Here is a 24,044-nt window from a genome sequence, read left to right as displayed (position 1 = left end):
GGCGTAAAATGTAAAACGATAGCCCGCAGCCAGATCGCCATCAAAGCCGAGCGGCTGGGTGAAAGAGACCAGGCCGTTCTCAGGAGCCGCACGCTTCTTCGGGGTCCTTTTCCCTCGATAACGCTGTCAGTTAAACTGACAGGGGCCATTATGGACGCGGCCTGTCAACTCACTTTCATAAAACAAGCTGTAAAACAGCAAATAACAGGCTTATGACTTCATTATCTCAGCTTCTCCAAATCGCAGCCCAGGCGCTGGGCTTGAAGTGTGGATGTAAGATTGTGTGTAGCTTTTCCATTGCCTTGGCCCAGCCAGTAAATAGGAGAGACAAAACAGCTTGTTCAGGGGTGAGGGAGGAAAAAAGAGGGCATGCAGACAGACATACAGACAGGCTAGTCTCCTGTCTATTCAATAAAATGGCTCTTCTTTTTTCGTCGGGCCTGCTACGGAAAAAAAAGAAACACCTCACCATGTTCGCCAATCATTATTCCACACATTATTAATTAACCCATGTTGCCTTGTCTATAGTTACAAGCCAGTGTGATCAGGGGCTCCTGATGTTAGGATAAAATGTCCTCGCAGTTGGCAGCGGGAGAAGTGGAGAGTAGAAGAACAAGCAATGAGAGAGAGCTAGAAAGAGAGAGAAAGAGAGTGTTGACAGAAAACAAACATAGGCCATTAATAAACGTACTGCTCCAATGGAATTATTTAAGAGTTAGCACTACAGAACTGCACAATGTGTGGGGTGGCTGGGGGACAGATGGAGACTGCATCTGGGAGAGGAAACCTTTTGCCACAGCACCGCGCTTGATGAGCCACAGCTTTTATTTATTTCATGCAAATAGATCCAGGCTTTAAACAAACCTGACAGCGGGGTTGCGAGGTGTCCGGTGTTTGGAAGGGCTGAGCGTTTTTTGCCCTGATTTAGGGGACTTCACAGTGTCCTGCAGTGCACAGCCGCACACAGGTTTGCACTGTAAGGGGATTTTGGAGCTGAAAATATGCAATTTTTGCGCTCTGGTGTGTGGACCGCTCTTCGTTTGCCTCCAGGCTTGCGTTACGACGTCGAGAACTGTCGCCTTCTCGAGCTTAAGTTCTCTGCCAACGGCTTCTGACTTCAGGTTCTCACTCGTGTTTGGGCCCTTTCATTGAGCTTGTTCCATTACATAAACTGGCGGCTGAACACGTGTTAAAAATAGAGTGCCTAATTTTGTTTGAAAAAAAATAAATAAATAAAATAATAATAAAAATAAAAAATACACCAATTGCAGCATTTGAAATAGGAGGTAAAAGGGAGAACTTAATTGGTTGGGACGGTTCGGTTGAAGACAATGCTCTTACTGATTGCCTCTGAGACAAGCATGCAGGACAATCGTTTAGCAGCCAGCCTGATTTGGGTTGTGCTGTTAATGTTGGTTTAGTAATGGTGGCGAGGGGGAGGAGGTATGGAGGGAGGAACAGAGTGACACAGGCAGGTCCATGAACTAGTCTATAGAGATTACTGATTAAGAGGGCTGACTGATTAGCGTTTGTTTTAGACAGCAGCGTCAAGATTGACTGGCAACCGCTGGGAGCTTTACTACCCTCTAGCCAGCAACTAGCACACACACACACACACACACACACACACACACACACACACACACACACACACACACACACACACACACACACACACACACACACACTCAAAGGAATGCATATGACATAATGGAAGAGGAAACGGAGGGGACAAAAAACAAACAAACAAAAAAAAAAAATGACTAAAATGTGTGAGGTGAAGCAGACAGATTCAGTCCGTGACTGTGCTGGAAAAGCTTTTCAGCCTGCAAGCCAAGCTCAACTGATTTGGTTGAAGTCCAGAGAGGTTTAAAGCACACTCCTCCTCTCTGTGGTTCTCTATCTTTCGAACACACAGGCAGTGTTGTACGTCAGTTTTCCCGAAGGGTCGTAGCAGCAAACAGAGCCGAAGAGACACGTGTCCTATTCCGAGAGCAGCTTAAAACAATAACGTGTCCTGAAAAACGCTTCATTAGTGCTGACAATTCAACAGAATAAACCATGATTTAAAGGCTTGGTTTCTTATTTGCGTCTTTTAAAAAAAAAAAGAGAATGACATCCAGAAAAAAACTCGCTCATAGACGACTGTGGAAAAAAAAAAAAAAAGCACTCTGATATCTTAATGTCAGAGGTACGCTGTCGGAGAAAGATGGATTGTTTCGCTGCACCAGAGGTGGTGGAGGCCCAGCAGAAGGAGAATATGTTTCAAACAGCCTTTGGCTATAGTGTTCAGGAGAGCAAAGTGAAACAGGGTGTAGTAACAGAACATAAGGAACACACACACACACACACACACACACACACACACACACACACAAACACACACTCACAGACACACACGCAAGCGGGACCACAGAATGCCATTTTTGGACCAACACTGCACCCACTGAAGACAGATGGAGCGGGTGGAAACATGGGTAGGATATCCAAACAGGCCTTTGGATTTGCTCAGAAAGACAACACGCTCGTTTGATTTCCGCTCCAAACAGCATGTTTATGTGACGGCGCACTCCGATTTTTGGACACAGTTCCCTCCCTAATCCTAGACATGTCCTAAAAGCTGTCGTCCAATGGCCTGGTTAGCGTGACATGCCCTCCAGTGGTATGATGAAGGCACTGCAGGTGTTTTTGCACAAAAGGTACCGATCACCTACGGGTATGAAACAAATAAGCGGATAGAAATGCGCCAGTCCAGGGCAGGGGAGAGTGAGTGAGTGTCAAATGAAAGTTAGTCATATAGAATGGTTACTGACAGAGAGACAGATAGAAACACAAATATTAAATTGAACTGAATGGAAAGGGTAGGTGAGACGTAAACGCTTCGGTGGGTCACCTCGATAAAGTCTCGGGTAGGCAGCGAACGTCTGATCCGATGTTTCATAGATGCACAGCGAGAACACCACCATAGACGTGTCTTTAGTCTCGGGCATCCTTAAATAAACTGCCGATGACCCAGGAGCATATCTAGCCATTTACAGCACAAGGTTTCTCTCAGTTGCTCTCACACACAAGCATTTCCACCAGATAGATATATACTACTACTACTAATAATGATGATCATCATTCTAACAGGATGCTCAGCACACCGGCCTTGCCTATCATCTGATACAGAGACGAGCTTCAGTGGCGGTTGTTCATCAGGACAGCTGCAGACAGAATGTGACACATCAGGCACCACAAATGATTTGACATTGGGGGGAAAAAATGAAAGGAGTCTCAATCTATTGCCTAGTAATCTCAAAGCTTGAATGACCTTTATATAGCATTTTATTCCCGCCAGTGTGAGTGAGTGAGTGAGACACCCTGCAGAGGCAGTAGTAGCTGTAGAGCAGTCATGGCTGCCCCACCTCCTCCAGCTTGGCCCAAATCCTTTAATTAATACTGGCTTAGGGCCGATTGCTCCTGACACTACGGGGAGTTTCCTGAGGCCCAACCTACCCTGCCCCTCAACACAGGCACTAAATCTACCTACACACACACACACACACACACTACATCTATCTACTCACACATGCCGTCTCTCTCTCTCACACACACAGACACAAACACACAGACACACGCATAGCTTGTGTGAGATCAGTAATTAAAAGCCAACATTCTCTTTCCTATGATCTCGAACAGGCTTTGGTCTTGTTTGTTAAAAGAAACATCATGGAGCAAAACACAAAAGGTTATCAGCACCACTTCATTCTTAAATATTACACAACTGACATCATGCCACAAGATACACCCACCAGCCTAGACCGGTGGGTTAACATCTAAGCTTCACACCTTACCTACATCATCTTGACTGAAAAAGAAAAAAACACACACATTCACAGCAACCGTTTTTTTTTTTGTCTGAACCATTTGCGGATTTGGATGGTGGGAATTAAGGCCAACAAGCTGAAGGTTTTCTCTCAGTAACTCGAAGGTAACAGACCTTAATAACTAACATCCATCGGCAGAGCATTTGACCCAGGGCGATGTAGTGAGCTGTGGTGAGGTAAGTACAGGATGAAGCACAGCAGCGCAGGACGCGCCACATACAGCGAACACATGTGTCAGACACCCGACGTAGCGCAGTGTGCAGGCTAATCATTCCAACATGCATTCGATAGCGTGCCTTCCTCCTGCCGCTGCTGTATACGCATACGTTCATTCATAAAGAGGGCTAAGAGCTGCAGAACCATCTCGACTGCTTACTCGTGATGAATTTTTTTTTTTGTTGTTGTTGTTGTTTGGTTATGTATCTGGCTCACCCATAATCTTTTATCCAAGCAGATCTCAAAGGTGAAGGCTGAGCTACTGTTAATTTAGGATACGGGAATAAAGGGAATAGTTCCTCAGTAGTTAATTAACAGCCAGCCTCTGGTGCAATTCAAATTTAAAATCAATTAAGAAAAATCTAAACAGATAAAAAGGGAAAAACATGAGAGAGAGAGAGAGAGAGAGAGAGAGAGCAAGAGAGAGAGAGAGCAAGAACGAGAGAGCGAGAGAGAGAACAAGAGAGAGAGAGCGAGAGAGAGAACAAGAGAGAGAGAGCGAGAGAGAGAGATGAGGTGGGGAGGGAAGCTTGTTTGTTTGCATGCCTCTGGTTAATAAATTGCGTAAAGTGCCAAGTGGATGCAACTAGCAGGACTACCGCCTAGAGACAGTGAAGCGAAAACTTTACAGTATCTGTTGAAAAGGAGCAGAACTCTAGCAGCCGCGGGTCAGCACTTAAACAAGCTTGTCTTCAGGAGAAAGCCCCATATCCAAACATTTGGTGAAAACAAACTGTCAACAGATTAACTGAAGCTGACACTATGAGCTGAGTCGAGCGGACCATTTCACTGATGACCCGAGATTACAAACTGTACAGGGGTGAAAAAAAAAAAAAAGCAAGCAAATCTTTAGCATGTGGTAACATTTAGCTTCGACTGGTCCCACCATCTCTCAGGGTAAGAGGTACGGTAGGTATACAGGAAGACTCCATTCTGTTCTAGCACCGAGGTGGTGGAATGAAGTATCCGAAGTCTATAACCTAGTGAACCAGTGTTAAAGTTTTGTCCTGCCAGGACAGGACAAAAGACTTCGATTAGCAGTGGCAGCTTGGTGGACCTGGGATTCGAACTCACAACCTTCTAATAAGTAGTCCAACAGCTTAACCAATAAGCTACATCTACTGAAAAGAACATGTTTTTTGGATACTGACAGAAATCCTGATAGTGAAATAAGTTAGTTACTGTACTTTACGCATTAAGCAATCAGGGATATCAAGAAAGATTTGATTTAGCTGTTTGTATTGGTTGCTACTAAGTGGTCATTAAAAATGAGGTGTTGTGACTCACGAGTTACGTGTAGCCCCTTGTTAGGACGTATGCATGTCTCAGTGGTCACAGAACTAAAGTTCTCTCTCTCTCTCTCTCTCTCTCTCTCTCTCTCTCACACACACACACACACACACACACACAGCAGTTTCTCTGCATGCTCCCTTCACTGCTCCTACAAACACGATATTACACAGGTGGTGTTGATGTTATGTCTGTTCGGTGTGTATATACACAACCAAACACAGGTGTGCTTATTCAACTGCTCCATGGTCCAATTCTGAAGCTCTCATGCCAGGTGCGTTTGGTGGACCAGTCTACAGCGACTCCAAATGCACCATACAGAGTAATCTGTGCCTTTATCATATCCAGCATTAGCGTGTATAAATATCTCTTCTGTGGGAAATGAGCAGAAGGCTAGCCTTCGTTCCGCTCGAGTGTCAGTCACCCTGTCGTCAGATCACCGGTTGTTCTTCCTCGGACCATTTTTGGTAGGTCATAACTACTGCCTAATGGGAACATCCTACAGGACCTGCTGGTTTAGAGATGCGCTGATCTCATCATCAAGCCATCACAATTTGGCTCATGTCAGAGTCACTCCGATCTTTACACTTGGCCATTTTTCAGGCTTCAAAACATCAACTTCAAAAATCGACAGATCGCTTGCTGCCTGATTTAAGTGTCAAAGTAACGAGATAATCAATGTTATTCACTTCACCTTTCAGTGGTTGTAATGTTCTGGTGTGTGTGTGTGTGTGTGTGTGTGTGTGTGTGTGTGTGTGTGTGTGTGTGTGTGTGTGTGTGTTAGACATAGAGAGAGAAAGAGAGAGAGAGAGAGAGATGTTGAATTAAAATAAATTCTAGTCTCTGGTGCTTTGCTAAAATGAAGCGTTATGTCTCGATACTACTTTGACGTTAATATACTGAGCTTCTTGCTTGTGATATCACATTGTCTCACAACAGTTTTCAGTGTGTTATCTTTAGTGATTTATATTCTCATAATTCAGGTGTTCACCCATTTGTAGTTTTAACTAAAAAAAAAAAATGCTGAATGGCAAAGCAGGGATTAGAGCGTGCCAAGTAAATTCATTGCATTCTTTATGGTCCATGATTCAGCTGAACAGACAAATGAGGATATGGAAAGTACAGAGGTGGAGCAACAGGGTGTCTAGCATAGCAGGGCACGTGCACCGAACATCAGCCTTTCCTGACCCGTTCTAGTCATTCAGCATGTCCAACCCCTCAAAGTCTGTGAAAACATGGCAAATCGACAGCAACACCACACATTACAGCACCTCCAGAAATGGCTGAGACGGTCATTCACAGGAACCAGTAAAGGAACTGGCGTGATGTTCAAACAAGAGCATGAAGCCAGTACCTTGGCGTTAGTTAACCGAGTGGGAGTGGGTGTTCTTTCAGCTCGCTGCCTTTCATAGCACAAACTCTGTGTGCAGAAAGAGACCAGAATCACCACTCGCGAACCAGCGGAAGTCATTAAGCTATGTCCAGTACAATATTTCAAAGGTTTTCCTGTGCCGATAGGACGCTGCGCGCTAATGATGGAAACTTCTTTTGGAGGTGCTCGGGTCAGACAGATGGCACAAGGGTTGCTGTAGCTAGAAAATCTTTCCAACCCCTAGCCTGTCTTTGGTGTCTGTTGATAACTTATTTATCTTTGTGAGCTCACTGAGCTTTGAACTGTTTTACAAAAAAAAAAAGAAAGAAAGAAAGAAAAAAAAACAAAAAAAAAACAAGCACTGCTACAAATCACAGCTTAAAGTTTATACATCTTTTGTTGACTTTGCCTCACCAGTGACACGAGTAGCATCTTTCCACTGAGGGACTCTAATGAAGACTGCCTGCTCCTGCTTAGCCCAAATTAGAAGAGGAGCAGAGAAATGGTTTCAATTTAGATGGGTGTGAGGCTCTCCAAATCCCAGGCGTCAAGGCTTCCTTCCTCAGATCAGGAGGAATGCCATGTCTGGCTTTATGCACTGCTAGAACACTACACTAAAGAGGGAAAAAAGAAAGGTGGTGATAGTAGGAAAGACTACATTTATAAGCTTTTACTTTTGCATGGCTACACGTTCTGATCCAACAGAGGAATATAAGCCTGGAGATCACAATGGGGGAAAAGGGAGACGATTAAAAAAAGGGTTAGAGTGAGATTACACCACTTTTTATTGAACTAATCTCAGAGCGCAGAAATTCTGCAAAAACCTGTCGTGCCCTGCTTGAGAAGATTGAGACGAATGGCTTGCCAAAGCATGCATTCATTCCAGAATCATTGAATAAAGCATTACGTTTCCACTAAAGCCCATACCGATGAATGTGTTTTAGTGAGGACGATCTGACGTGGGAAATGAAAGTCCCTCTACTCGGTACACAAGATCTCACAGAAGTATAAAAAAAATCATGAACCCTCTTTGCTCATAATGCTAGATCTTTACACGATGTACTGTATAATATACACAATGCACACAATGCATATTTGTCCTGTAGTGGTTTGTATTGTGTTTGCACCGTCTCTTGTCTTGCGTTGTTTGTACTAGGTTGAACACGATGCACCTCAGGGCTAAGACAATTAACTGGCTCTACGTGCTTGGCGCTATATTGTTTACTGTAGCACTATGGTCCTTCAGAAGCGTCGGATCATTTCACTATGTACTGCCTCAGCTATATACGGTTAAAATGCCAATAAAAGCTTCTTGACTTGACCTTCTGGAGCTCTCACTTGTTCTCTTAAATGTCCATGTAGGTTTCCTTCAGGTTCTCCAGTTTCTCCAAACATACCAGTAGGAGGCTGAACTAAATTTGGGTAAACAAGTGTGTGAATTCCCAGGATAAGGTCCAGAGCCATGACCCTGAGCAGGATAAAGCAGTTAGTGATGGTATCATTCATTCATCTGCACAATCAGAATCATCAAAGCACAGACTGTAGAAATATCTGGAAGAATGCTAGTCCTCCATCCAGAGACTTGTGGCAAGGCGTGCCGAATTCGATCCTGGCGTCTTGTGGTGTCCCGGCACTTTACTTTTTCTCCCTTTGGGCTGCTCTGGGTTGTTGATCAGGGTTCAAGCCCCAAGTACTGCCAGGTTGTCACTGTTGGGCTCTTAAGCAAGGCCCTTAACCCTCTCTGCTCCAGGGGTGCTGTAGTACATACTGTACACATCTGTAAATGACTGTTTATAGTAATAACCATATATTTTGTTACAACACATATCCTTCTGTAAAATGTAGTGAATTTCAGTTACAGTTATAACCGTCTGTATATTGTGCTCATCGTACACACACATCTGTAAATTAATTCCATATTACCGCTTTATTTAACTTATTTAACTCTTGTAAACTTTATATCCTGCACTTACTACTATTGCACTCTGGTTAGACCTAAACTGCACTTCGTTGCCTTGTACTTGAACATGTGTAATGACAATAAAGTTGAATCTAATCTAATGTAATCTAATCTAATCTGTATCATGGCTGACCCTGAGCTCTGACCCAAACTTCCAAAGCATATGGTATATACGAAGAAAGAATTCCACTGTGCTGTAATGTACAGTAGACGTGACAAATTAAAGTCGACGACTTCTTCTTGTCATCTGTATAATGCATTAAAATGCGAATGTTTGTAATTTTTTTTTTTTTTAAAAAGCGAGCATTCGGTCATAGAAAGACCACCGAGAAGAGTGAGAGAGTAATCTGAAAGGTAAGCTCAGCCCAGCCTGGATCAAGCATGCAGTGGTTAAATCTCTAGAACATGTACTCCCTTCCCCAACTATGGCTGTATCCTGTATTTTCCAATTATCACCTTTTAAATGCCAGCTGGGTGCATTCCAAACCGTCGGGGGGCAATTCCATTTGCACTGCTCTGAGACAAAGTCATGCTCAAGTACTTTCATGGTAAAGTTCATTACTAGTAGAGAGACACCATCACTGTTTTCATTATTTAGAGGAACAGGTCAGATCCCAGACCTGCGCTATTGATGCCATTGGCATTCCTCTTTCAGGAAAATGGGATGCCAGAGGAGGGATATGTAATATCGACTGCACAAAAAAAAAAACTTTGTCTAGTCTTATTATTATTATTATTATTATTATTATTATTATTATTAAATAAACAGATAGTTGAATTGGCATTATCACTGGCATGATTTTATTACAGTCTGCTATACAGTTTTTTCCTACAACGTCCAGTTTATTATACAGTTTATTCACATTCTGGGAAATCAAAAGTCTGTCACTTTATTTCTCTCTCTCTCTCTCTTTTTTTTTTTACTAAGCGTTTTGAAAAAGCAGCATTATATTCCGAGACTCCATTTGTGGTGCTGACTTTGAAAATGAGGCCCAGGCAGCCCAGGGTCTTTTTCTCTGGTTTGTCTGCTATCTAGTGAAACTCTGCGTTTGATTCCTCTCCCCTCCCATGCTGCCTCTGTACTGCATATAGGAGCATTTAGCTGTGAATTCATTTTCATGTTTAGAAATACCCTGCTGTGTCGCGATTCTGCTGCTGCATAATAAAAAAATCGGCAACACTACATATGGTCTGATTGGCCTTGTGGGTATTTTCACAGCGCTGTGGCTACGACGGGGTGTATGCTTCCGAAAGCGGGGGGAAAAAAAGAAAAAAGAGAGAGGAGGGTGGGATAGAAAGGAAAGAAAGAAGAAGAAAAAAAAGTCAATGGGGACACAAAGACAGCAACACAAGTCTATGGCAACATAATGCTACATCAAACAAACTGCCACAAGACACGGTGTTAAAAATATCAACAATCGCCATGATGGCAACCTCTTCCGAGAGAGAGAGAGAGAGAGAGAGAGAGAGAGAGAGAGAGAGATATTGATGAGAAATTATGACATTGTTGGATGAGTGAAAATTGTGTGGGGGTGAAACTGGTGAGAGGAAAAATAAAAAGCATTTAGTCTATGCCTTTTTCTTTTCCAGAGTCATGCCTCCTGATCTAGTCAGTGTGTGTGTGTGTGAGTGTGTGTGTGTGTGTGTGTGTGTGTGTGTGTGTGTTTGGTGGTGGGTGTCGAAGAAGGGCCTTGGGGACATGCACCTACCTCCACACCAGCAGCCTCTTAATGTGCTGTGTCTAATGCGCCTATTTAGGGTTTGGGGTGCAAAAGCGCAGAGACTCTGTTTTTCTTTTTTGGGGGTGGAGGAGGAGGGAGGGTTGGGTTTTGGGCTTGGAGCAGAAAGCGTGGCTATCACCTATCTCAACAGCTGGGGCCCAGAAGGGTAAACAAAAGCCGTCAGGAAGTAGCGCATGGCTGCAGCTGGGCCTAAAAGGCATGGCGATGTGTGTGTCAGTGGGCAGCCTACAACAGCCAGACTACCAGTGGAGCATCGTCCATCGTCCATGTCTGTCTGTGCCTCAGATGAAGCATCGGCGACAACACAAAGCACAGCCCGGTCGAAAAAAATCTGAAAGACAGATCCTAAATGGGGAACAAATACTCAGCATAACATCAAAACAAATGAAATGAGCCGTGGCTTCCAAAAAGATTTGTATTTTTTTATTTATTTCTGCAGTAGACGGCGTAGTATAAAGACTAAATTGAGGGAGTGGAGGGAAAAAAAAAAAAGTGGCTTTTCATATTTTGTGTCCAGTCGACTTAATTTGCAATCTAGTGATGGGTCCATTGTCGAATGACCGGATCAAAGCCGTGCCAAATGGACAGACCGGGATTTGGGGTTTGCACTGGGAGAGACAGAACGTGCCCTCGAAAGGCTCTGCCTCCAAAGGATTTGGTCTCATTCCTGTGCCGTCACTTTCAAATGACCTAGCTTATGACTCGCTTAACTTCATAATTACAGTCCTTTATGCTGACTGCATTAAAAATAGACACTTCCAGAACCTGTTTGCTGGCCTGCAGTGGAAGGTTAAATCTTTTAGAGGCTATTTTTGGCAAAACAAACCCATTTCAAATAGCGTAAGCACAAAAAAAAAAAAAAAAACAGCCTCTGGCGCTTTGAAGAGACGCCTTTCGCCAATTCTGCTGCACTCCACAATAAGGGCAAGTGTCATAAAATCCTTGCGGTTCAATTGCAGAAGGTATGAACAAAATAAAATACGTCACCGTAATATGGTACTTTTAGCTGACGTGCTGGATTTTGCTGACTGCATTTTGTCTCGAACTAGACGAATAAATGGATAAATAAAAACGAGCGCTTTAGTCGTTTACTTTGTATTCTCATGAAGGCCAGAAATCGAAAAAAAAAAAAAAAGGAAACGCTCGTTCGCTCGGCTGTTTGTTGGCCCATACGCTACCTGCTAATAATTTGTTTACAATTATATGATTTAAAAAGGGTATTTTGATCACTTCCTCTAAATTAAAAATTAACAAGCAGGTCAGCGTTTCTACGTGTTCGTAAACGCTCTGAAGTTGGTACAGTAGATCTAGTAAAACATCTCGGAAAACGTCCGACCTGCTCGGACCAGCACAGTGCATCTGAATGCAGCATTGGAGAATTATTTCCTTCTCCATCGATTTTGCGAGTGTTTTCCCATTTGCACTTCATACCATTACTTGTCATTCAGGACATCTTCGGCTAGGAGCCACACGGTCTTCTGAGCACATCTAACACCGTCTCTGTCGTTCCTACTGCCCTTTGGCTATTTGCACTCGCAGGAATCTGGCCCGGGATGGTGTCTGGCATTGCTGGGATGTTTCCAGTAGTCATGCTAAGCTCAGTTACAACCTCTGGCTGCATCTCACAACAAGGCGATGTGGCCTTCTCCAGAGCCTTCAGGCTACGGCGGATGTGGGCCGACATACTAATTCCCGTCGAGATGTCTTTACTTAGTGAAACGATCGAATTCAGTGGTATTCATGTGATTGAGATGCATGTAGAAAAATTATAATAAAATTAAAAACCTTGCCCTTGTGTCCTTAAATTGTGGAACTTAATACTCCAAAAAGACAGCTGCAAATATAATATGGTCTAGCAAAAGGAATAAATATCATGAGAAGATTTTCTATTGTGTCCTAATGTATGAATTAGGAGTATCGGGGTTCAAGCCCCAGCACTGCCACGCTGCCATTGTTGGGCCCTTGAGCAAGGCCCTTAACCCTCACTGCTCCAGGTGTGCTGTATCATACCTGCCCCTGCGCTCTGACCCCAACCTCCTCAGTTGGTATATTCGAAGAAAAGAATTCCACTATGCTGTAATGTATATATGGCGATAATAAAGGCTTCCATGCCCCCATTCCATAAATGCCATTAGAGGGCGTCTTGGTAGTCGTTTCCGGCTTACAGAATGGATGATCAATATCTTGGCACGCTTGCATCCAGCTTCTTCTACTGTTAAGTAAGCAGTCCTTAAAAAACCTCTGGCACATTATGAGGTAAAGTAAATAAAAGAAACATCACGCTATTTAATGAATAAATATCCCCTAGCTTCATCTTTAAGCAATGCCACAAACCTACTGATGGTTATCGGGAGCTTTTTATGTAGAATCGGATTCTAAGCTAAACCTGAGCAATGTGGCCAAGCGGCGTTGTCACCAAACGGTCAGTGAGGACATTAAGGGAACCGTGTAAGAGGCACTTCTCAGCTGAGGGTCAGGACCTGGCTAGAGACTCTGTCACTACAGCGGCACAGCACTCTCGGCACCTTCCTAACACACTAATGATCTCGTGATTACAAGTGACTCAAATACTGCGCCTTAGTGTTAACACACAGAGGTAACCTGACCTAATCTCTCTCTCTCTCTCTCTCTCTCTCTCTCTCTCTCTCTCTCTCTCTCTCAGCTACACACCATGCCTGAGCAATATAACAGTAATATAATATCCATAATATAATATTCACACAGTAGTCACATGTTGCGTCACATTTATGGCATTTGGCAGACGGCCTTATCCACAGCGACTTACATTTGATCTCATTTTATACAGCTGAGCAACTGAGGGTTGAGGGCCTTGCTCAGGGGCCCATTATGGAGGACCTGAGGGTCGAACTCGCAAAATTTCGATCCAACGCTTTAACCACTAAGCTACCACATCCCCATACAGGCACAGAACTCTGGTAGCCTTTTTATGGTTTATTACAATTACAATCTTGGATGCAGAACTTTTGATTTTAAATCCGTTTGTATCGAATCATCGTAGGTTAAAGATTTTCAGCACTTTCAGAATCAAAAAGAATGAAGGCGAAATGTCGACTCACTTGAGTTGCGAGTGCTGAAGGTATTAAACGTTTTCCATGTGATGCAATCGTACTCGTTCAACGCCAGAGTGGGGGGTGTGGGGTGTGTGTGTGTGGGGGGTATTCGCTGCATTGGTACGACACACATACGCTGATTAGTACGTACTGCATTAACAGCGAAGCAGTAGGTACTGAATCGAATTCAGCATATAGTTACGGTATTCGATTTCGGATGCAAACCCTGTGGCTATCGTTTCCTATTGTTTTCTATGGAAAACCATAAACGCCTCCTCCTCCTCCTCCATTTGTGATTGCGGTGAGAAAACTCGGCTGCTGGTTTTATTTTAAAATAAATAGAAGCTACGGGGTCTTGAAACTGTCTCTTTTCACTGAGGTTCTTGTGGTGCTTGTGTATGTGAGCAGCTCTCAATCAATGCGACTGGGGAAAAAAAAAGCTAAATGTTGCCTTATTGGTGACTTTACAAGATGACAGAGAGTTTTAGTATTCATGCTGGTTTCTTTTCGTATTCTAGCCGTGTAACAGAGCTAGGGAATGAGGCAAACAAAGAATTTATCCAAAAATGAAAGTTTTATTCCTAGTTTTATTTCCTATCCTTTGATCCATTGCATGTAGATGCAGTTACTTGATCTTGTTTTCTAGTAAAGATGAATAGAGCGAAGTGGGAGCACCGATGAGCCCGAATTTCGATACGCTTGCTTCTGTTTTATTTACACCATCTTATTTTGACACCGCATCAGTCATTACACCAGACGTAGCTGTAACCACCTCATATAATAATATAAAGTAAAAGTAAACTTTTAGAGGCTTTTCAGAACAGATCAGGTTTCTATTGCAACCATTATATAAATTCCTCCAGGATGCTTTCTTTTTTTCTCTATCGAAGCTATTACGTTCTTCTGCAGATATGTAATAATTAAGGTGAGCATTTGTACATTGCCCTTCAAATGTATTGGACAGGAAGGTCCTTTATTTATTTATTTGCTTGCTATACACTGAAGACGTTTGTATTTTAGATTTGAATCTGATATGTACATTTAGATGTGTTCGACTGCTTTCGAGAGCAGGAGCAATAAAAACAGGACTAACCTGAAGGTAAATAAAACACAACTTAATATTTGGCTGAAAATCCGTTACTTGCAATAACTACATCGAACCTGTGACCTGGTGACATGACCAACAATTATGTACTTGTGTTGTCCGTATGTTTTGGATCATTGTCAAGCTGTATTATGAAGTTAGATTAAACTAACAAAAACAAACAAACAAGCAAACAAACAAACAAACAAACAAACAGATAAATAAATAAATAAATAAATAAAATAAAATAAAATCGGTTTTGGAGTTAGATTGGATTTTTTTCTGCAAGCTGACAGAAAGTTTCTTTAGACTACAGAATTCTACCATTATGATTTACATGAACGTACATCACTAAAAGTTAAAGATTAAGGAGAATGTTCCAGAAGCCTTGACTCTACCATCACCATGTTTCACAGATGATCTTGTGTGCTTTGGATGATGAGCAGATCCTTTCTTCCTCCACACTTTGGCTTTTCCAAAGAGATTTCTCTTGATTCCATAATTGTTGTGCTTCATCTTTGTAATATGTGAATTCCAGTGTGGCCTTCTGCTGATGAGAAGTGTGTATCTGGTGGTATGACTTCGATATATCTGCTTTGAAGGCTGTTTTCCTCAGCCGACCTGTTTGATACCAGCTATGCCAAATGCCTGTGCGAAGCCTCCGATGGATTTTCCCTCTTTTCCCAGCTTCAGAATGTGCTGACTGACTTCGTTCACCAGACAAAGAAAATTCTTAAACATGACTGGAATTCCCCTTTAAGTTATTAAGGAAAATACGATTAGGAGAGCTGGAATGCAAGAGTAATGAGCCACTGATTGGCAGTGGAGAAAAGAACCTGTGAAGGGAGAGGATGGTTTAACAAAGCTGTGAGCTTTGATGAGAGTCCTGCCCTTAACCGCATCCGATGAGTAAGGCTATCCACCCCCGCGTTTACAGCTGACCTGCTCTTTTCCTGTAAATAAGTGACGTGTCCTTAATGGTGCCCAGACCCTGCCATGGGAAAAGGTTTCCAGCCTCATCAGTCCTTCCTCGTAACAAAAGCAGCACATTTCATTGCACCTCCACGAACAAAGGAGTTTGGCTCGGTTTCAATACGGAAATAAATTGTGGAGAATGGTAGCCTCGGGGACGCTCGCCTTGCAAGTGACCCTTAAACCTAGGGTAAACCTTGTAGAGTCAAAACAAAGATTAGCTCCTCCTTTTACACTTTCGAGAAGTGCACACAGCACTTTGGACAGTTGTTTTCGGTTTGAGAGGAAAAAGTCGCTGTCATAAAGCAGGGGCTAGGAAACAGGATAAGCACTCGAGCCAGAGCTATAAAATGCTCACTGGGAACTTGAAAGCCACGCAAGCAAAGTTGAGGACTGCCATCTGGAAACAATAAACAAACAAAACCTAACCAAACAAACATTATGTGTAGGGGAAAAAAACAAAGAACCTAAAGCCCTGACTGTAACCAACTCATGGGCTGACTGACGTGGAAAGACACGTGCATCATTGTGACACGCGTGCGCGCACACACAGCACAGAATGTTGTGTGCTCACAATTTTTTACCTCCTATACAGGTGTGTGTGTGTGTGCATGTGTGTAAAACATTCTGTGATGTGATGTGTGTGTGTGTGTGTGGCAGGACCACAGCCTGGTTCTAATGAGCTGCAGCACTACTCAGTGACGTGACCAGAGGCCCATCACAAACCCCATTAAGGGGACAAAGCAAACAGCCCTGCTTGCCTTCCACCTCAAACGGCTGCATCCAGTCACCGCACACGTGCATAAACACACACACACACACACCTTAAAAAAATGTAAATAAATAAATAACCCTGAGGCGTCGTCATCACCAGGCAGCTGTGCTGAAGGCATCCACATAGAACATAAGCAAAAACACTGGGCCTTGTTCAAATTCAGGAAATGATGATAAATATCCTATGCTAATTTATCTCTGGTGAGCTTGAGCACTGAAGAAAAAAAAAAGTTACAGGCCACATGTCGTACATGTCATGTTACGGTACAACAGAAAGCACACAAACAATCAACAAAACAGGACGAGACGACTGTTGCACAAAGCCTTCAGCCTGGTGGAAAGATGTGTGCCTTCAAAGTCACCATAAAGCTTACACAACTCATAAATCAAGGTAAGTGGTTATCAACATAAGTGTAAAATAAGCATTGGGGATTGGCTAAGATTGTCTCTTACACAGATCAGATTTTACTTTTTTTTTAATCTAAAAAAGGAACAGGCTTATTTTTTGTCAGCGGTTTAAAAAAACTAAAAAAAAAAAAAGAGTCTAAAGTTAATTAACATAAAAACACTAACTGCGTGTCTGAAATATCAGATTTATACTGTGCAAAAGTCAGAAAATGATTTCAGAAAAGGAAACAAATCCTCTAAAACACACAATCTTAGTGTATAATAATTTATATATATATATACACACAGCATCATTGCTGTTTCAGCTTCACCCAATGCTCAGTAGGTGCAAAGCTTCACCCCGGCACGAACAATACAAATCGTTTATAGAGTTTGCAAGTGGTGTTTGAAAAGTCGAAAACGACCCAAAATCGCTAGTAAATATTAGACGCACAGGAAGAAATATCTAGATACGTTCAATATCAAAGCCAAACCCAGAGTTTAAGAAGATGCGAGTCGTGACAGGCAGCTCCTTCTATTGTTCATGGTCGAGTGCAGTTTCCCCCTCCCCTTGAAATGCTCATTTCCAAAACTAATGAGAACCGGTGAAACGTCCTCACCGGGACATCAGTGAGTGGGACCCAACCTCAGGGCTCCACTCTCTCCATTTACATGTGCGGCACCATGGGAAATCTGCTCCCACTATTATTACTCGACTTATTGCTTCTGTTCTTTACATATTTAATTTTTTTTTATGCAGTCATAAAAGGAAGGATTTCATTCGATTGCACGTTGTGATGCAACTCCTAATTGTACTGTAAGTCCAATTTACTCTAAAATGTTATTTTGACAAAGGGTATTATTTGATTTAGGCTAAAACTGCAATAGGATAATTTTTTACACGCACAAACATGACAAGTTTTTGACGTTTTAAAAGCAAATGAAGACCTGAGGTAATGGCAGGTTATACATTGTTTATTATTCTTATTATTATTAATATTTATGACTACATAACTAAAAAACATAACCCCAATTTAAGAAAAGTTGTTGAATATTTATACTCTTTTAATCAACACAAACACAGTCTGCTTCTGAGCATGCGACGGAAAACTACGCAAGCAATAAATCCAAAGCCTCTAATATATGCAACCATTTCAGAAAGTATGCTACACATTTTAAACCTATTTGCTAGCTGTTAAAAACCTGGATGCCTTTAATTTCTTTGAATGTAAATCTGGGTATCAAGCCGCTGTGCCACTCAGACCAGCAGAACATTGTGCACACTGACCCCAAGAGGATATAAGGTGAATTACACCACTAACACCTAAAACCTGCCTGAACTGCTCCAGGTGTCAAATCACTGAGCTACAGCTTTATGTACTGTTCAGAAACCACCTTATCCAGCATATTAAAACATACTGGACTGGAAGGTTTATTCCTCTGCAATTTGCTTTAGATAATCAGCGTAAAAAATAAACTAACCCCTTAATGTAAGACTGTAAAAATCCCATGGATGCAATAAGAAGGTGACTCTCTATACTGTCAAAAAACAGTTTCTCTAACGTTTATACTCTTTAACATTATAGTTAACATTTATAGAACAATAACATTCATATATAATTTCACGTTATATTTTCAGTATGTAAACTTCAATGGTAAACAGACAACTGCCTGCCTGCCTGAATGATTTTGTTTAATACTTTACTTATTTTTTTCTAGTACTGTTTACTAGAGCGCTTAGGTTTCTCAGCATTTCTGAGTAATCTCGTCTGTGTGTGTTTTAGCAAAGCATGGCATGTTTCAGCCTTCACAAGTTGTATCAGTCCGTTTTTAAATGTTCTACAAGACGTACTGCGATTACAATGAGCAGCAAAATAATATATTTCAGCATGTCGCTAGCAGTCCAAAAAATCACTGTGCTACAGTAAATGGCTGGATTTTCCAGACCAGACAAGAAACAGTGCAAAAGGATTTCGTTACTGTGTTATAGATATTGTTAGTTAAAATAATAATAGTGGTAATATTTTCTAAATTATCTATAAAAACATATATAATTATAATCACTCACAGTATAGGTAAGGATATGTGGATGAATTATATCAGAGTTATTTCCTTAATGTAAGAAACTAATTCTTATTATTATTACTGTCATTAAGGATAATAATAATGATCCTGACATGTTCAGCTTTGCCGTGAATGAAAGCTCAGATGGCGTAGTTTCTCTTTCAATGTCAATCAGTCAAATTTCAGAACCATTAAGAACAATGGTTGACCAAACATCTTTTTTCCTTGACTGTCAAGATGGTTAATTTTATTCAAACTCGCACACCAGCAATATTACTCGATTTTAATCTCTATTCTAACCTCTATATTACTTGTATTTTAATCTCTATAGTGTTTATGTAATCTGGGTTCAATGCTCAGTGGAACTTAGAGGCTCTACTTTGGTCGAAGGTCTGGGTTTTTGAACAAGATTCTCTCGCTGCATTGTTCACACATTCCTAGCAGAGCGTGTTTATACAGATGCAATCCTGAGGCCTATCTGAGGTGCCGCTCTCTGGCCGAGATCCTGTGTTGATCAAAGTGTTTGATGCAAAAAGCAGAGGCACTTGTTTGGGTCAGTGTTTTTGTCTGTGGGGACCCGGAGCACAAATGCCCATCTGCTGGCCGTATGGATCTTCCTAGCTTCCTCCAGGACAAGAGTGTTTCGGCCTGCCACCCCAACCACATTCAGTTTACTCAGCTGTTCCCCAATCCTGTTACCAAGTCTTTGTTTCCCCCCCAGCAACATGTGTTAGGTTAATGCTCTGTAACAAATTTCAAAGGCTAGCTTAGGAGGGTCAACTACAGGTAATAGACCGATTTATTGAAGTACTTGTCTGAACAGAGGGCCAGAAAGATTTTTTATTTTTTCCCTGAAAGAACAGTATTCACCTTGTACTCAGTAACGTCCTCTATAGTATAAAAACCCAAGACACATACAGTATACTGATCTCTTTTTTGACTCATGTCCGACACACGTAGGAATTGAGGAAATTAGCTGGTACTAAAGGCACCTTTCTCTTCTTCGATAGCTTCTCTGTTACAATAGTGGGATATATTTGATCAGATGACTAAGTGCAAGGATCCAAAGCTGGCCATTCTCTGCTATTCTAACTGGACAAACCTTTAATGTAAATTTTGGTTAAAGTAGCTTTCTTCCCTAAATGGATTAGGGCCACACACACCTCAATTAATTATGCTGTGGTCACCAGCACCCATCAATATGGAAATGATTTGTCAACACAAGACTATTTGCACAGGACTCGATTGTTTTTCTTTGGGATTCCAGCCACAGCATCTACAGTGTGTGAGTGGAACTGCAAACTTTTAAAGTATTTAAAAATGTTGGGAAAATATTTCAACTGCTTTTTTTTCCCTGCTCATAATGAAGCTTGCAGCCACATACTGAGTGTGGCCTGGTTTTGTTCAGAGTTTAACTTATTCAAAATGAAAAAAATGTTCATTATTGGCGTTAATAGTGCTTGGCATGAGGTACTTTGAAACATTGTACAGCCTACAAAACTCCTGTTTATGATGCAGTGTCGGTCTGCAGGCAGCATAAAACAGATTATGGCTTATCCAGATATACCCCTAACAGAAGGGTGCATAAGAATCTATTAAATTTCACTTACCCCCTGAATAGTTTGTAAACTGAGGCTATTCGAAAATCCACCTTTGATTTATGCCTAATGCCTCTCCAAAATTGCTTCCTATTTCCCTTTGCACAGTTGCTTTTAATTGAAGAAGTTATAGTAGCACATTACATTTCAAGGTTTTATAACCTGTGCTATTAAGCCTTGGCAGGCCTCAAAAGAGGAAGCTGCCCATTAACTTATAGGGTCTAGGCCTTGGCAGTGTAATTGAAAAGCTCTAGGCCACTTTCATCACTTGTCGACTTCATAGCGCCAGTCAATGTTTCCTTTCGGATGCTGCGGCATCTTTGACAAGTGGGTGTTGGTGACATAACACAGCGTGCTGCCATGCCAGTGGCGACTTGTTTAACATAAACCATGCACTCTTACATTGCCTGGAACAGAGTACAGCACGAGCACTTAGCCTGGTGTGCAACCTCAACTCCTAATTTACTATACCTGACGTTATCTGCAGCAAAACACCAAGCCATTAGAGACATGGTAAACTGACAAGCTTTTTTATTTCTTTCTAAATTGCAAAAACTAAATGCTTGATAATTGGTTCTCTCGTGCTCCCTCAGAAAGAGAAAATGGCTTCATCGCCGAGAAACAAAATGAGAAATGAGAAGCCGGTGGCTTTAATTAATAGAGCTAAACACATCCTCATGGCAACGTCTGAAAGAACCTCAGGCACTAAAACTGTCACCGTATGCACCTTGTGCTCACACGCAAGCTGCAAATATGACGATGCCTGGCATGGCAGTCACGTCACACATTGTAGATGAGCTGTACCATCAGAACAGCGCCTCTGGAAATTCATCTGCCTTGAATTTAAGCCACCTGGCACCATGTTCTGATGACCAATATGGACAGATTACTAGGACCTTAAACTATGCCTTCTTTGTAATTGACATTTAAACTGTTTGAAGTTCCTCATTAAAGTCTCTGAAGATGAATCAGGTGCAGATGTAGCCTCCCATCCTCACAAAGTACAGTACCAGCCAACTGAGGTGGGACATTTTAACCAGTTCTTTGCTGAACCCAAAACAAGACGTTTCGTCACTCCATGAGGATCCAACATTACCACAAGTTTTGTGGAGGGAAAAGAAAAAAAGAAAAAGGTGATATACACAAAAAAGACTAAAAACTACAATAAAATAGTTCATAATTAAGATGGTCTACCTAAAAAAAAATTACATTTTACAGTATTAAAATATATATTCCCTTTCCCAGGCTACTAATTTTCTACTGATAGATGACTTCACACTCACTGGCTGAAAACTGGCTACTTGCGGAGGAACGTTTCATAATGGTATTTTGTCAGAGTATCCAATTCACATTATTGGGTATTTCACCACAATAAGGTGGTGAAATACTGCATTCTGGAGATAATTTAGAAATAAAAAAATAATAATTCAAATGTAAGGTTTTGCCTACACAGAGGATCACAACTACTACTTTGGCCATCCAGGGTGTATATATTATAGGGTATGTATAATTTTTTTTTTTACCATTTACGGCATTTGGCAAATTAATCCAGAGTGATTAACAAAAGTGCTTTTGAAGTCTCCATCAATAAATATATATTAATATTGGTTCCTTAGATCACAGACTAATACCATCAGTCTAAAACTAATTGTTAAGAAGGAATTTGCAGGACTAAAATTATAATAGGCAATAAAAATATGAAAATAACAGTTTGTTTTTCTTTAAAGATCTTGCATTTACATGTTCCACCCAAACATGACCAGTTCTGCTATAAATGTCTTTCAGAGTGTCCCCATCATGGATTCATCGCTATATAGTGTTTTGCTCCAAACTTTACTATAATCATGATTTTCAAACCTGTTCCTTTTCAGGTTCAGACAATTCTGTAGAAGTCCAGTTTGTTTCAAATTTTAGATGTATATAGTTTAACTAGTGCTTGTAGTTAGTAACTAGACCATACTTTGTGTCTACATCGCAGACTCTGTATTCTGACTGGATACAATACTGATGTATCCATAATCGTAAGAAACGATACTCCGCAAAGTTATCCAACATCATGTGTTGGTGGTTATTATGGCCCACCTGATACCGTTAAGCTAACACTAGCATATAAGAATTTTTCATAACACATCTTCCAACATTGGTCCAATATAGACAAAGTGAACTGAAATGGAATGGTACTGGAATAGATGGCTGAAAGTCTGGCGTACCTATGTCCTGGCGTACCTATGTCCTGGCGTACCTATGTCTACCCATTAAACTAAATTATGTTGGACCTGCTTTATCACTCAGTATGAACTCAAGAGAATGGCTGTTGTTGACAAAATGGATGTCATTGGCCCATTGAGTTCCAGCTTTGTACTTGAAACATTTTTTCAGAAGGAAACCTCTGTGTAACTTGGTAAGATGTAAGGATTTCACAAAAGGACAAAACAAAAGACAATTAGGAAGCTAAATGGAACATGTTTGTACAGGTTTGAAATTTTAGGGCTTTGAATATCCAGGTCTGAGTTACAAAAGCAGTGCAAAGAACATTCATGATCCAGAATAAAAACAAATCCAAAAAAGCCCAAAAGGTCAAATGTCTAATTTCCCTCAATAGTCAAAGCTTTGTGAATGAGGACACAATTTTTCTCCAGTTACAGCATAGATGTAATTAGCATTACACCTGGTTTAAAATCCTCGCGTGCACGAGGAGACCTTGCATGATCGCTCGCGCGTGTATGTGATGATAATAATAATAATAATAATAATAATAATAATAATAATAATATAAGAAGCATGCTTAGGTTTCATTTAAACTTGAATGCATTTTAATATGCAATCTTGAATAATCAAATCCCCCAAACAACCCGCAGACAATAATAATAATAAAACCAACCCACAGTAACAATTCAGAAATACCCGGAAAACGCGGACCTGGCAACACACACACACACACACACACACACACACACACACACACACACACACACACACACACACACACACACACACACACACACACACACACACACACACACAAATGTATTTAATTTAAAATAGGTCTGCCTTTAAGCTGTTTGCACACCCCAGTATATTTGTCAGCATATGAGAGAAATATGTGACAGTCTCACACACATGAGGTTCAGTGTGGAGTCACAGTTACAGCACTACCAAGGACAATATCACTGTTTTTATCACTCTGACACCTTTTTTATTTCGCCTATCCAAAACAGGAAGAGATATAAAACGGGCACAAACGCATGTCATGGAAAACACGTAAGAATCAGCGAAGTATTTTAAAACTTACTGAGTAGATTCCCTCCTGTAAACTCGAGCTATGTAGAGCGCCATGTTTTCCACTGTCATCTCAAAACACATTTCTATTGGTTGTCGTCTGCGCCTCTTTGTTCATGCAAAGACTTGTGATTGGTCGTTGATAGATGGGCGTGACCAGCGGACCTCGGTTGCCAAATCACATGCAGCCTATTTGGGATAAACACGCAATAATTATGCACTATTTCAGGTGGTTATTTTTAAATGGCTAAAAATAATAATAATAATAATAATAAAAAAAAAAAAAAAACAGCTTCACGCAGTTGTTCTGTTGTCGGTGTCAATGTGGCCTTTCCATTTTTTAAATTTTTTTTTAAACTTACTTAG

General features: G+C 41.3%; 1 protein-coding gene across 1 annotated transcript in view; it reads right to left on the bottom strand.

Moving 5' to 3' along the window:
• clybl (citrate lyase beta like) overlaps positions 1 to 23,818 on the bottom strand; it is a 62,906-nt gene extending 39,088 nt beyond the window's left edge. The window contains exon 1 of the mRNA XM_027166036.2: positions 23,692 to 23,818. Coding sequence (XP_027021837.2) covers positions 23,692 to 23,762 — 71 coding nt within the window. The 5' untranslated portion in view covers positions 23,763 to 23,818. The remainder of the gene's footprint in view (positions 1 to 23,691) is intronic.
• Between the last annotated feature and the right edge of the window lie 226 nt (positions 23,819 to 24,044).

The sequence above is a fragment of the Tachysurus fulvidraco genome, chromosome 6 (assembly GCF_022655615.1).
Source record: "Tachysurus fulvidraco isolate hzauxx_2018 chromosome 6, HZAU_PFXX_2.0, whole genome shotgun sequence".
Taxonomy (NCBI): Eukaryota; Metazoa; Chordata; class Actinopteri; order Siluriformes; family Bagridae; genus Tachysurus; species Tachysurus fulvidraco.
This window is presented reverse-complemented; position numbering and strand designations above follow the sequence as displayed.